The sequence below is a fragment of the Oreochromis niloticus genome, linkage group LG17 (genome assembly GCF_001858045.2).
Source record: "Oreochromis niloticus isolate F11D_XX linkage group LG17, O_niloticus_UMD_NMBU, whole genome shotgun sequence".
NCBI classification, from domain to species: Eukaryota; Metazoa; Chordata; class Actinopteri; order Cichliformes; family Cichlidae; genus Oreochromis; species Oreochromis niloticus.
The window spans coordinates 32,974,118-32,987,999 of NC_031981.2; the positions used below are offsets into that span (position 1 = coordinate 32,974,118).

The window sequence follows — 13,882 nt, forward strand, 5'->3', positions numbered from 1 at the left end:
TTTTGGTTTCACATCTGAGGCTTTGATTAAGCTTGGCCAGTCTTAGTAAGCAGAGGGTGGCTCATTTCCATAGACAAGATCTCTGTCTTAAGACTCTAATTTAACTTTCAGTACCAAAGAGCTGACTGATTATCTGCAGAATACAGCAGCAGCTAAATAGTTGGTTGGTTGCATTAAAACTAGAGCTGAAAACAGAGTATGTATATATAACTGAGCAGAAGCATGAGTCTAACTTTAAAGGCTTTACTTCAGCCAGTAACTGATCATCTTTTGTCCATCAGAATTTTCCTAAATTGTGTCAATAAAAGGCATCTAACCTTCATTATCTCTGTCAGTGCATCCTAACACAGTTGCAAGATACAGAGAAGCCTCAACAAATCAAGAAAGCTGACAAACTTGCTTCAAGATGCGTTACACGCTGCAGGTTCGGTTCCTTTGAATCAGCTGTGCCAGTCTTTCCTCATGGCCCAGTAGAAACTCGATGCGTTGGTTCGTATTTACCCAGCCAATATGTCATTGTTTAGTCACACGTAAACAAATGCATGTATCGCATTATTATCCGTGGCTACAGCCCCAATTGATTTATGTAAATCTGTTTTCTAATTACGTTCATGAATAATCTTCCTACAGCACAAATACAAAGCTCCTTTAATTTATCCACGCTTGAGTAACTCATTTTTTTTTAAGTCGTAGGGTGCGATTAATGCAAAGTGTAGAAACGTTCTTCAAGAGAGATTTGGTTCATGTTGCTAGATAAACACGCTGTTTGTTGCCGTTTTCCATTTAGATATCTTTGAGTTAAGGATCTCGCTGTTGTTCTGAGGCCTCTGAGAAGCTGTCAGTCTTTAGAGGAGATGAGGAGATTAAATTATAATTTCAGCCTGCTGCAGTTTATCATGGTACTCCTCCAAAATTAGAAAGTGCTGCCTCTTTTCCAGACACCTTCATGAAGGCTGCGATCATTAGTTTTCAAACTAGCTTGATGAATGATGTTCAGGGTTTTCAGGTGTCCTACTCAGCAGGATTACAGACTGACTTTGAACACAGCTTGAGCTTCTCTCTGCCTTTGTCTCCTTCAGGTACATTACACAGCAGGGCCATAAATTAGAGGTTGGGGCACCGCGACCTCCTGCCACCGTCACCAATGCTGTGTCCTGGCGGTCAGAGGGCATCAAGTACAGAAAGAATGAAGTGTTTATGGATGTTATAGAGTCGGTAAATCTTCTGGTGAGTCGATATCACAACATCATAAAGAGCTGTACAGTAAGAATGTTCATTTCCAGCCATGTGGTGACCATGGTGTCATCGAAACAAAATTAATGTACATAATATGGCTCTTTTTCATTAGAATTTGTATATATTTTTTCACCATTGAATTCAGTTACAGGAAGTAAACTAAAATAATAGAAAACACATGACTCTCATTTTAATTTCACTATCAGTTCGTACATTGTTCAAACACCATTATCCGTTTTTTAAATCCATTGTCTAAAATCACTGGACTTTCTCAAGCGGTTCAAAATAGATGGCTTCCTTGAGGGTAAGTGGATGTGCGTTAGTGCTAAAATTATCTTTCCTTGAATTGAATCGCTGAGTAAATTGTCTCTGCATCAATAATCATCCATTCTGTTCCAGTGTAATATTTTCGTTGTGTTTTCATTGAATGACTCAGTTTATTTCTAAGGTTACTCAGTAAATCAAGCACACAAAATACATCAGGACAAGTCACTCACTATGTTTCTTGTGAGTGAGATGACTGTACAGCAGTTTTAGTCAATTCATGGTCTAACTGCTGGATAAGAAAGAGTGTCAAATGCCCAACTGCTTTGTTTCAGTAAATACTTGGTGGAAAACACTTTTCTTAACTGAAAGTATGGAAATGTTAACATCCAAAATATTTTATCACATTGTAATTTCCCTTTCTTTACAGTTATTACATTTGTCCCCCCCCCCCCGGGCTTAAATGGACAGTAATACCACGGTGTGCAAATGTGACGTTATCAGGCTTCATGACCCAATTAGAAGAACTTATATTTTTATTAAGGTCTAAGATTTCCTGCAGCAAAAGAAGAACACGTTTGAATACGAGAACATGCTGCGTCTTCAAACGCACAAAAGAATCCGATCTTCTCTCATGTGCCTTGTGTTTGAGGCAACACCTCAAGGACAATCAAGTTACAGCTGCAGTTATGAGTCATGGAAACTAATTTGGTGGAGGTATTCAACCACTACACAAGGGTGTAAAAACCAGTAACCACTTCCTTCTCTGTGAACAGGGACTTTTTTATGTTGTCAGAGTTTTATTTTTTTATTTAGCTTTGAGGTATTTTCTCCTTTATTGAACAGTGCAGTAGTAAGGAGTGGACTCACACCCAGGCTGCTGGGTTTTAGCCACGTGGTAAATGGTTGCCTCCTCACCCAGTGAGTGAAACTAGCACCCCCATTTTTTTTTTTTAAGTCTTCCTCACCAGTGTTTTACTTACAGTTCTTACACTGCATGCTAAAAGACTTTCTGTTTTGTCCCTCAGACTGTGTGCATCAACTGAATGGTTAGGTTGATTGGTTTGTTTCTTTCTTCTTCTGAGAACTACATATCTCAAAAGTGTAATTCTTCAAATAAAGAATATTTATTTGGTTTGAGAAAAGATTATAATCATCACACTGAGCTTTCACACGTGCAAGGGGCAGATTTGACTGTGAAGCTTATGTATTCACAGAATCTAAACAAACTAATGTTAAAATGTATTTTTTTCTCTGTAGGTGAGTGCCAGTGGCAGTGTCCTGCGCAGTGAAATAGTGGGTAGCATCAAGCTCAAAGTGGTCCTGTCAGGGATGCCTGAACTTCGACTGGGCCTCAATGACAAAGTGCTGTTTGAGCTCACAGGCAGTAAGTAACAGTCACCCACAGCCATTTGTGTCACTAGAAGCCTTTATTACAGAGCTGAACACTCATGCAGGCAGCTGACAGAATGAAAAATGATCAGAATCCCTGTATATCTGTGGATTTATCTCAGTATTATACATTTAAAAACAACATCCAGCACACATAAGGGTTGTAACACTTGAAGTCAGTGAGGGGAATTTAAGTGGAGCTGGACCTGCATGTGTTTACAGTAACTTTTAAACATTAATATGCACCGATCAGGCATAACATTATGCACGCCTAATATTGTGTTGCTCCCCCTTTTGCTGCCAAAACAGCCCCTGAAGGTGTGCTGTGGGATCTGCCACCAAGATGTTAGCAACACATCCTTTAAGTCCTGTAAGCTGCAAGGTGGATCAGACTTGTTTTTCAATCACATCCCACAGATGCTTGACTGGAATGAGATCTGGGGAATTTGGAGGCCAAGTCAACACCTCAAACTTGCTGTTGTACTCCTTAAACCATTCCTGAACCATTTTAGCTTTGAGGCAGGGCGCGTTATCCTGCTTTCATCGATGCTCAAGAGTACTCTAAGACTTTTCTATTAGAATCAGCATCGACATTTGCAGTAATTTGAGCTACAGTAGTACACAGGCCAGCCTTCATTCCTCACATGCATCACTGAGCCTTGGCCGCCTATGTCCCTGTTGCTGGTCAACCACTGTTCCTTCCTTGGACCTCTTTGATAGATACTGACCACTGCAGACCAGTAACAGCCCACAAGAGCTGCAGTTTTGGAGATGCTCTAGACTTCACAATTTTGCCACAGTTTGTTAAATTTGCTCAAATCCTTACCATTGCCCATTTTTCCAGCTTTTTGTCCACATCAACTTTGGGGACAAAATGTTTACTTGCTCTTTAATATACCCCACCCACTAACAGGTGCCAGGATGAAGAGATAACCAGTGTTATTCACTTCGCATGTCAGTAGTCATAATGTTATGCCTGATCGGTGTTGTATGCAGTCTATTTTCTGTAACTGATGACATGAAAGTAATCCTGTAAACGATCAGTAGGATGCTTTATTGCTTTTTGATACACTTTCTACTTTGTTTGTTGCTGGTTGAGCTTTTGGCTTTCACTCTCCCCTTGAACTCACCCTCACGCTTTAGCTCTTCTTTCTGCCTAAATCCCATGCATAACTCTCTTCCTACCTCTACCTCCCCCTCTCTGCCTACCAATTTTTCCACCGGTGTTTCCCACTGCTACATCTTTTCTCGCCTACTCCTGCACATCCTCCTCCTCCTCCTCTTCCATCTCTTCTTCCTCCTCTGCTTTGCCTTCATTTCTTCCCCCCCTACTGTTCCCTAGTGAAGGGGAAAGGCTCCTTCACTGTCTAGCCTCTTTGCCTCTGCGTTAATCCTCACCCCGGGCTACAGCCCTGCAGATGAAAGGTGAGGGTCCGTGGCTATCCTATGCAGCCCACAATCCCCCTGCTGTGTGTAGGAGTCTGGGAAATAGCATATCCTCAGAAATAATGATCAGAAATAATGATCAAACAAACGCACTGACAGATGCAAAAACACACACACACACACACACACACACACACACACACACACACACACACACACACACACACACACACTCACTCAGGGTGAATGTTAAATATTAAAAAGTGTTTTGCACGCTCATCTCCTGCAGTTACATTTTACATATCATTTCCCAGTCATTTGGATTATCATAGTTGCTTGGTTTGTACTTTTTAGTCACAGCTTGATGCAGACAAAAAAAAAAACGAGGAAGTATAAATCATTTAATGCTGCCCTCCGCTGGCAGAAGTCCAGAACTGTCACCACACGGAGCTGAAATAACCATAACACTCCCGTGTTATTTACTGACTGAAAGCAAGCAAAGAAATCATTTATATCCTTTGAATGTCTACAGCTGCTCACATATTCTCTAAGTAATTCAAAATTCTCTCTCAGTGGCTTCATGGCTTTGTTTAAAGCCAGTGGAGTTTTAGGTTTTGAGACTGTGTGGATTGGGTAAAAATGACAGACGTTTTCAAAGCAGCCCATATAATCATATTATGAACTGCAGGCTACTTTGCATGCAACTAACAATTATGTTGTTATCAGTTTGCACTCTTATCATTTCTTAGTTAATCAGTTTGTCCACAAAATGTCAAAGACTCGTAAAAATGCCCAAGGTGACAGCTTTTAATTACTTACGTTTATAACTGACAATCAAAAACAGGGAGGTATGTTGTTTACAATAATATACATCAAACATTAGAGTAACCAATCTTCACATTTAAGGCGATTAAATATTCCTTTGGCCACTCGAAGCACCATTAAGATGCTTTAGGCATTTACCAAATGTCACTATAACCTCTTTTTTTTCCCACTGTGTGACAGTGGACAGAAAAACAGATTAGGTTGCTCCTGTCTACTACTGTGCATTAAAGACATGCTGAGAGTGGCCGTAAAGGTGAACCACAGGGGACACTGCTTCATCTTGAATTCTCCTCTGGCATGTGCACTCACACCTGTCTCTTCTTTGGGCCCCGAGGTCCAGGAAATGACAGACAGTATCCTGTATGACCTTTCATTGCTTGTCTTGATAACGCTGTGTGTGTGTGTGTGTGTGTGTGTGTGTGTGTCTATGGTAGTGGCATAGAAGGACACAAACAGGAAGCGTTTGCTGCTTTTCTTGACCAGGAGTGTTGGGTTCTCCATGGCATCCACCTTTCCCCACTTACACATTATAAAATGTCACACACAGACACACACAAAATCAATAGAGAAACAAGCACGGTACACAAATCTGCAAAACGGGCATGCATAAACACATGCACGTACACCAAGTCACGAGGGAGGACAGTGAAGAAGAATACACAGAGAATACACAAATACGCACATCCACACACAGGCACGCACATTCCCTCTGACAGGCCTCAGTGCTGATCCCGGGGTTGCATTCTGAGCAGGTGAAGCAAGCTTTAGCTCCCTATTGAACGGGGGATTTAGCTGAAGGCTCACAGGCCCACAGTCATTACAGCAGTTTTTCACCACTCGGCACCCTCAATTAACCACGGCGGAGGTGAGCATCAGGCGTTCTCCAGCAGACATCGGATGCTGCCATGAAAGAGATTCCCCTTACAGTGTAACTGACTACTGCAACAGTGCAAGTGTGTTCACACTAGATAGCAGCTTTTGTTTAACTTTGAGTGTTTTTGTGCTGAGTCTATTCAGAGTTAGTTTTTTTTTAAATGGTTTTGCTTTTGTGAATTTAAAATTTTGGGGGGCAATTGGCTACATGAAAAAAGTAATCTGAATACATGGAGGCATTATTGTCACATTTGAAATACTAAAAAAATTGTTATAAACAGCTAAAACAGCAGTGCGTACAGTGCAGGTGTGACTATATCAGAAGTCATTCATATCGCTTGAACGCCTGCAGAAATCAGTGAGTTTCATTGGGGGGGATGATGGCAGCAGGTATTAAATACAAACTGTGTGTGCTTGTGTGTAGCAGCAAAACTAATTGTTTAGTGGGGGATAAGAAGGCACTGGGAGCTGGTAACACACTGCTTTCAGTGTGTGTTTGTCTGAGAGAGAGATGGAGTGAATGTTTGTCAGTCATCATTACCTTGACCTTGATTTCCCCAAGGCTGTGTACAAAGCTCTCAATCTTTGTGTGTGTGTTTGTGTCAGGAGAGAAGAGCAAGACAGTGGAGCTGGAGGATGTGAAGTTTCATCAGTGTGTCCGTCTGTCACGCTTTGAGAACGACCGCACCATCTCTTTCATCCCCCCTGATGGCGAGAGCGAGCTCATGTCCTACCGCCTCAACACTACAGTGAGGACACATAAACATGTTTTTTGGGGGGGGGGGTTCATCAAAAGAGCACTTTCTTTTCACATTAGGTCACATGACATGACAACCCAAAAAGTGTCTTTATTTTATTGTTTTTTACTCTTTGATGTTCATTTTTGCTCATATTTTTTTTATATATTTTTGTTGTATTAAGCTATCTACTTATAGCGAACCTTACTGTTCATAACTGATCTTCACAGTCATAGTTAATTGGTAAAGTTGTTAACATCCGATCTTTGTACACTTTAAAAGACTCACTTTTAAAAACAGCGTTACCCAGCTCTTTTTGGTCAGTTGCAATACAGAAGTGAAACTTTCACTCCTTTAGTGTACTTGCATGGACAGTATCTGAGTCACAGACTGTATTTATAAAAAAATAGATGTAGCCTCGACGGTGTTACCCAAGGGGTTAAAGCCTTAAGCCTTGTTGGAGTTACCATTTTTTGTTAGCTTTGTTAGCAAGGTGCACCCATAAGACAGTATTGGTGCATTACATAGACAGATAAATAGTGATTATTGGTAAAGAAATATCAAACCACAAATTTCTTGTCAGTACAATTAGCAGCACATCAGCCCATGTTATTTGACATTTAATTTTGATAAAGATGCACTAAAAAGGACCAAGAATTAAAAAAAAACAAAACTAGGTGATGTCATGCCTAGCTAGTGGCTAGGGGCACCTCTGTTGTCACTCACTCAAAATGTTTAAGTACTTCTGTTGGTCTTCAGCAGCTCAGCCAATAGTTTCTGCACAAACAAATACTGTTAGGAAACCTGGATAAAATATTTATTCCAGTTACTACGAGATAGCTTGATGAGCCTTTAAAACCAAGATAAACGCTCGTCTGGGTCTTTGAAAACCAGGATAAAATGATTGGATGTGTGAATGTTATTTACAGCCTTGTACAAGCACAGCCTCAGCACTGTTTGTCTTGTTATGATGTGTGCAGTGATGCACTCGATTGTGCGCTCGGTGCATTTCTGACCTTGTGTCCACTCTCTGAATCCCTCGCCGACCTCTGGATCTCTGACAGGTGAAGCCTCTCATATGGATTGAGAGCGTGATTGAGAAGTTCTCTCACAGCCGTGTGGAGATCAAGGTTAAGGTAACGATGAATAACACACAAATACATGAATGCACACACATAGAGTAAAATGCACCATATGCTTATCTGGCTTTAAAGTGCACTAGTCCGTTCACTAAAGCTTATCTATAATTTATGACACATTCAAGTGGATTGCTGTTTGCCATCTGTTTGTTCGCAGTGTGGTGATGCAATGCTGTTGCATAATTGCAAAGTCTTATTTGAATCTGGATGTGCATGCTCTTTTTGTTATAAAGATCTTTAATGACGCTTGAACTCTGTTCTCTGACACCATCTGCAGGCTAAAAGTCAGTTTAAGAGCCGCTCCACTGCCAACAACGTGTCCATTCTGGTGCCGGTGCCCAGTGATGCTGACTCACCCAAGTTCAAGACCAGCACAGGCAGCGCCAAGTGGGTGCCTGAGAAGAATGTGGTGCAGTGGAACATCAAATCTTTCCCTGTTAGTGTGGCCTGCAAACAAAATATATCATGTTGTCATTACTGATACCAGCTCTTTATCCTCTCGAGGATACTTGAGGGTGCATGGGAGTTTGCCCAACCAGTCTACATGTGTTTTGTGGACTTGGAGAAGGCATTCGACCGTGTCCCTCGGGGTGTCCTGTGGGAGGTGTTGCGGGAGTATGGGGTGTCTGGCCCACTGCTACGGGCCATTCGATCCCTATACAACCGTTGTAAGAGTTTGGTTCGCATTGCCGGCAATAAGTCGGACTCGTTTCCGGTGGGTGATGGGCTCCGCCAGGGCTGCCCTTTATCACCGATTCTGTTCATAATTTTTATGGACAGGATTTCTAGGCGCAGCCAAGTGGCGGAGGGCTTTCACTTCGGTGGCCTCAGAATCTCATCTCTGCTTTTTGCGGATGATGTGGTTCTGATGGCTTCATCGGGTGGGGGCCTCCAGCTCGCACTGGAACGGTTCGCAGCCGAGTGTGAAGCAGTGGGAATGAGGATCAGCACCTCCAAATCTGAGGCCATGGTTCTCAGCCGGAAAAGGGTGGAGTGCCCACTCCGGGTCGGGGATGAGTTCCTGCCCCAAGTGGAGGAGTTTAAGTATCTCGGGGTCTTGTTCGCGAGTGATGGGAGAAGGGAGCCGGAGATCGACAGACGGATTGGTGCTGCGGCTGCAGTGATGCGGACGCTGCACCGGTCCGTCGTGGTGAAGAGGGAGCTGAGTGTAAAAGCGAAGCTCTCAATTTACCGGTCGATCTACGTCCCGACCCTCACCTATGGCCACAAGCTGTGGGTAGTGACCGAAAGAACGAGATCGCGGATACAAGCGGCAGAAATGAGCTTCCTCCGAAGGGTGGCTGGCCTCTCCCTTAGAGATAGGGTGAGAAGTTCGGCCATCCGGGAGGGGCTCAGAGTAGAGCCGCTGCTCCTCCACATCGAAAGGAGCCAGTTGAGGTGGTTCGGGCATCTGACAAGGATGCCCCCTGGGCGCCTCCTGGGTGAGGTGTTCCGGGCATGTCCCACCGGGAGGAGGCCCCGGGGCAGACCCAGAACGCGCTGGAGAGATTATATCTCTCGGCTGGCCTGGGAACGCCTTGGTGTTCCCCCGGATGAGCTGGAGGAGGTGGCTGGGGAGAGGGAGGTCTGGGCTTCTCTGCTTAGGCTGCTGCCCCCGCGACCTGACCTCGGATAAAGCGGATGAGGATGGATGGATGGTCATTACTGATATTTTCTCACAGACACTCACAGGCATAGCGCTTCTCAACAAGCAGCAATAAATAATAGATTAAATAAAATAGACTGAAAACGACAGACATTCTTTAACTGTTTCGGAAAAATGTTTTCCATTTCTTCTTGGGTGAAACGAGCATAAATGTCGAAAATCGACCTGTTCTGAAATATAAAATTGGCCAAATGCGCTCACAAAACATTGCACATCCAAAATGATTCTACTTATAATTAGATTTAAATTATAAGGATCTTTAAGATACTATTTAAGTTACAATATGTGTTGCAGTTTTACTCACATTTCTTTTTTAATGCTAAAGCAGGGGATTTATAGCTTAAGATACATTGTTGCTTTTTGCCTCATCTTAGTCTGTAACAACTTCTTCATTACACCAGTTTTTAAAAATGCTCTTTGTATCATCAGCTAATATAATCAGTTGTTTAAAAAAGGATATTAATTATATTTAGCTCAGCCAAGGAGGTTGTTTTGGGTTTCGTGTGTGCAAGTGTGTACAAGAGCTCAAAAAGTTTTGAATAAATTCAAATTTAACTTGGTAGGGGCGTAGAGTGGGGTCATGTTAACAGTCCATTAAAATTTGGCTCACATCCACCGAGGTGGTTAAGGTCAACTTCATGATTTATTCGTTGAAAATTAACAAAAAGCTTTAAAACTTAGAAAACACGACTCTTACAAGTGTGGTGTGTACTGTCAACATAAAGAAAGAACCAAGAATTTAAAATATCATGTTTCGTTTGACCTCTGACCTCTCCTTCAAAGTCAAAGTGATAATAATGCTATATAGAGTGATTTAAAACTATATTTCTTACTGTCATTGTTGCTACTGACAACATAATGCAGATAAGGATTCTATATGTAATGTTACTTTGGACCTGTGCAGCTTCTTCAAGGTCAATTAAGGTCAAACTTAATAAAATGTCTCTTATCTTTAAAACTATGTTTGTATTGGCCACATTTAGAGCATGATATAATAAGTTATAAGTTATTCATGTCCACTTATTTACAAATCAGTACCTATTATCCATTCCGTACTTCTACATAATGTTTATATACAAAATCCAATATTAGTCCCTTAAAAGTAAATACTGCCCAGAGAGTGAGCTGCCTTGACCGAGGTTTACGTTCTGAGAGTGCTTCCTGTTTATACTGTAATTCATATACTCTCGTCTATGTTAGACACGTGTGTCCATTTTTTAAACCGTACAGCAGATGGCGCAAATTCTGCTTTCGTTTTAAATGTAGTGGCTCAGCACCAACTATGGATCCACTATATAGATGGAGGTTTTTAAGCTCCCCTTTTCCCAAGTGATGCTTTGAAAGCAGAGCATCATCAGCTTGATGCACTTCTACATAATCCTGAAACAGAATATCTGTCAAAAATGAAGACGTGTTGTGACAAATATGAGACAGCAGCCATTTATCACTTTATCACCAACCTCCCTGAATACAAAACAATCTCCCTATTTCCCTATTTTCCACTTTGCTTTCAGTTTCAGTGCCAGTTTCTGCTCTGTTGGCTCCTCAAAGGGAAATTTAACTGACTTGAAGCTGAGGTTCGTTTATCTGTCAAGTCTTGATATCCCCTTTTGTAATTCATTACACATCTAATATGTCAGGGAGGGTTAGCAATTGCAGCTGTAAAGTTGACTAACTTGTGTGTGACTGTGCAGATAATGTTTTTTTTTCCATCACTCGCAACCTTTGTACCCTGTAAAATGACGTATTCTGTCCAATCTCGAGGTTTAGATTGAGGAAACAAACAGAACGCGGTTACAGAGAGCGCTCATCCACAGTCAACCAGCTCCACCCAACTACGCCTGACTCTGTTTTTATAAACACCAGAAATGTTTATGCAGCATTTATAAGTCAATTTGCCTTCAGCTATTTTATAAGCATGAATATATGTATCTTTTACATATTTATCATGTATTGGATATTTCTTATCAGCCTTAAGCGAGGGTAGAGCTGATAAGGTTTCCCATAGCAACCGTATAATGACAAGAAAAAATGTTTCATATTCAGTTCAACAATGAGTTTTTTTGGTTTGCAGTTATTTCGGTTTGTCGGTTTATTGAAGTTTAGAAACAACATTACCAAATGATTATTATGCTTAATCAGCTTCTTCCTGTGACAGATGGGTTGCTGCATGAATGCACAATTTTCCGCCACAGTTAGAATAGTTATTTTAAAGCAGAGTGTTTCTGTGTTTGGGCTTCTGCCTGAGCTCTTCTCTTCGGTTCGATGTGGGCAGGGTTCAGGCGGACAAAGGTGATGTCACATACAACAGCGTTTCAAAATTGTAATGACACTTGTGTTGTTTTCTTTCCTTTGTTGCCAGGCTACTTGGACAGAAAAAAAGAAACTCACTTGCACAGTACTAATGAAGCAGAATAGATTAGTTTGGGGTTTTTCTTTTTCTTTTTTTTGTTAACAAATGAGCAAGAATGCTCCAGTTGTTGCTTCATCACTCTAAAATCAATCCATCCAACCGTTAGCTTGAGCTGCTTATTATTTAAAGGTCCTTGGGTGGCTGGAGCTGGAACCAATCCTAGTCGACTTTGGGTGTAACAGGAACACCCAGGTTAAAGTCATCAGTAAATATATTATATTATATGGTCTATATTATAAACCAAGTGAATAGGAGGCTTCAAGAAAGTCAAACCAAAGAACAAACTTACATGTGTTTAATATAGTATATAGATGCTAAATCCTAAAAGAAAAACTATATCTGATTCACCTTGATATGATAAGGTCGTTGCCTCATGTGGCAAATGGGACGCCCACTTGGGACATGAGCTTTATGAATGGTGTCATCCTAAATTTAAGAGTTTACCTAACAGACCCAGTAACAGCTCTGTGGCCTTTTCTCTTTTCTGTTCGGGTGTCTAGGGGGGTAAGGAGTACGTGATGCGAGCACACTTTGGGCTGCCCAGCGTGGAGAGCGACGAGCTTGAGGCAAAGAGACCGATCACAGTTAATTTTGAGATACCCTATTTCACTGTGTCTGGGATTCAGGTAGGAGATGACAATGCACCGTTTGCCTTCACTGCTTCCTTGTATGACTGCATTCTGTAAAGTAAAGATTATTACTGGACTAAATGGATAACTTATTAAGTCATCTTTTAAGTTCATGGCAACAATCTCCTTAAACACTTTGTCTCAGTTCACTCCTTGTTGAATTTAAACAATAGCGCAAAACTACCTTCACATTCAAATGGCAAACATCTTTGATATTTAGGTCATTTATAAATGAGCTCTACCTGACGACATTAGAGTTCACATGTTAAATTTTACCTTCTCTCTTTTGTTACTACCCATGAAAAATCAGACATTTTTTTTTTTACTTCTTCAAAATGTCTTTTATTTCTTCAGTTCGTGAGGGGAAAAAACTGTGTCGATCTGTGGTTTTCACTAGATAGGAAGTGTTTATATCTGCTGAAAATGAACTGACAGAAACACACCTGAGCACACAGTCTGTTTATAGTAAATTGAAATGTCAAACCACTAAAGAAAATGAGGGTTCATAATGTGTTTGAATGAGTGAAATAACTATAGTTAAAATGTCAATGTTCCCCCAGGTGCGCTACCTAAAGATCATAGAGAAGAGTGGTTACCAGGCGTTGCCATGGGTGCGCTACATCACGCAAAGTGGAGGTGAGAAAATAACGCAGGGAAATGGAACTCATTACAACTCACCCTTAAAAAAACAAACACAAACACTGCAGATTGGCCTGTGGGTTTTTTAACATGGATATGCTGCTGTTCTGATTTGGCAGCATGGTTGATGAAGTTTAAGAGAATTTTACAAATACTTTTTGAAGGATGAAACTGCCGATCTTTCATATATGACAGAGCTGCAAATGTCTGCATCCGTGGTTTGAAACCCCTTGGTTTTAAAATGAGCATTTCTCTCATTAAGTAATAATCTTCTCAGGTCAAAGTAGTCATCATATCGAGAATCATTTTTGTTTTTATGAAATTGTTCTCAAAAGTCTAGGCAATTAGGGAAGCAAGAATAATTATTCTAATTTAAAACATATTCACAATTTTCAAAAATACTCATTCTTAGCTTTGTCCAAATAATAGCATTAAGATAGTTGGGGGTAGCACACCTGTGACAACATGGACCTCAGGTGGTTAAGGTTTAAGTAAAAGATAACTGAAAAGCGTTTTTTTAAGGTCATTATAAGTTTGAGACAAAAAGAAAAAACACAGTTTGCTTCATCAGGACTGTGTGTCTCATCTCATCCACAGATTAGCTCATTTGAAAATACCATCACATAAAACATGACAATTAACATCAAGTGTCCGAAGATTAAACCGTGCATGTTTTTGAGCTT

The 13,882-nt window shown here is 41.1% G+C and overlaps 1 protein-coding gene across 1 annotated transcript in view; it reads left to right on the plus strand.

The window, feature by feature from the left end:
• The window catches only part of ap1m3 (adaptor related protein complex 1 subunit mu 3), a 32,351-nt gene that overhangs the window by 15,028 nt on the left and 3,441 nt on the right, over positions 1–13,882 (plus strand). The window contains exons 5-11 of the mRNA XM_003452333.5: positions 1,080–1,227; positions 2,761–2,887; positions 6,583–6,725; positions 7,778–7,849; positions 8,130–8,288; positions 12,432–12,557; positions 13,121–13,196. Of these exons, the coding sequence (XP_003452381.1) occupies positions 1,080–1,227; positions 2,761–2,887; positions 6,583–6,725; positions 7,778–7,849; positions 8,130–8,288; positions 12,432–12,557; positions 13,121–13,196 (851 nt within the window). The remainder of the gene's footprint in view (positions 1–1,079; positions 1,228–2,760; positions 2,888–6,582; positions 6,726–7,777; positions 7,850–8,129; positions 8,289–12,431; positions 12,558–13,120; positions 13,197–13,882) is intronic.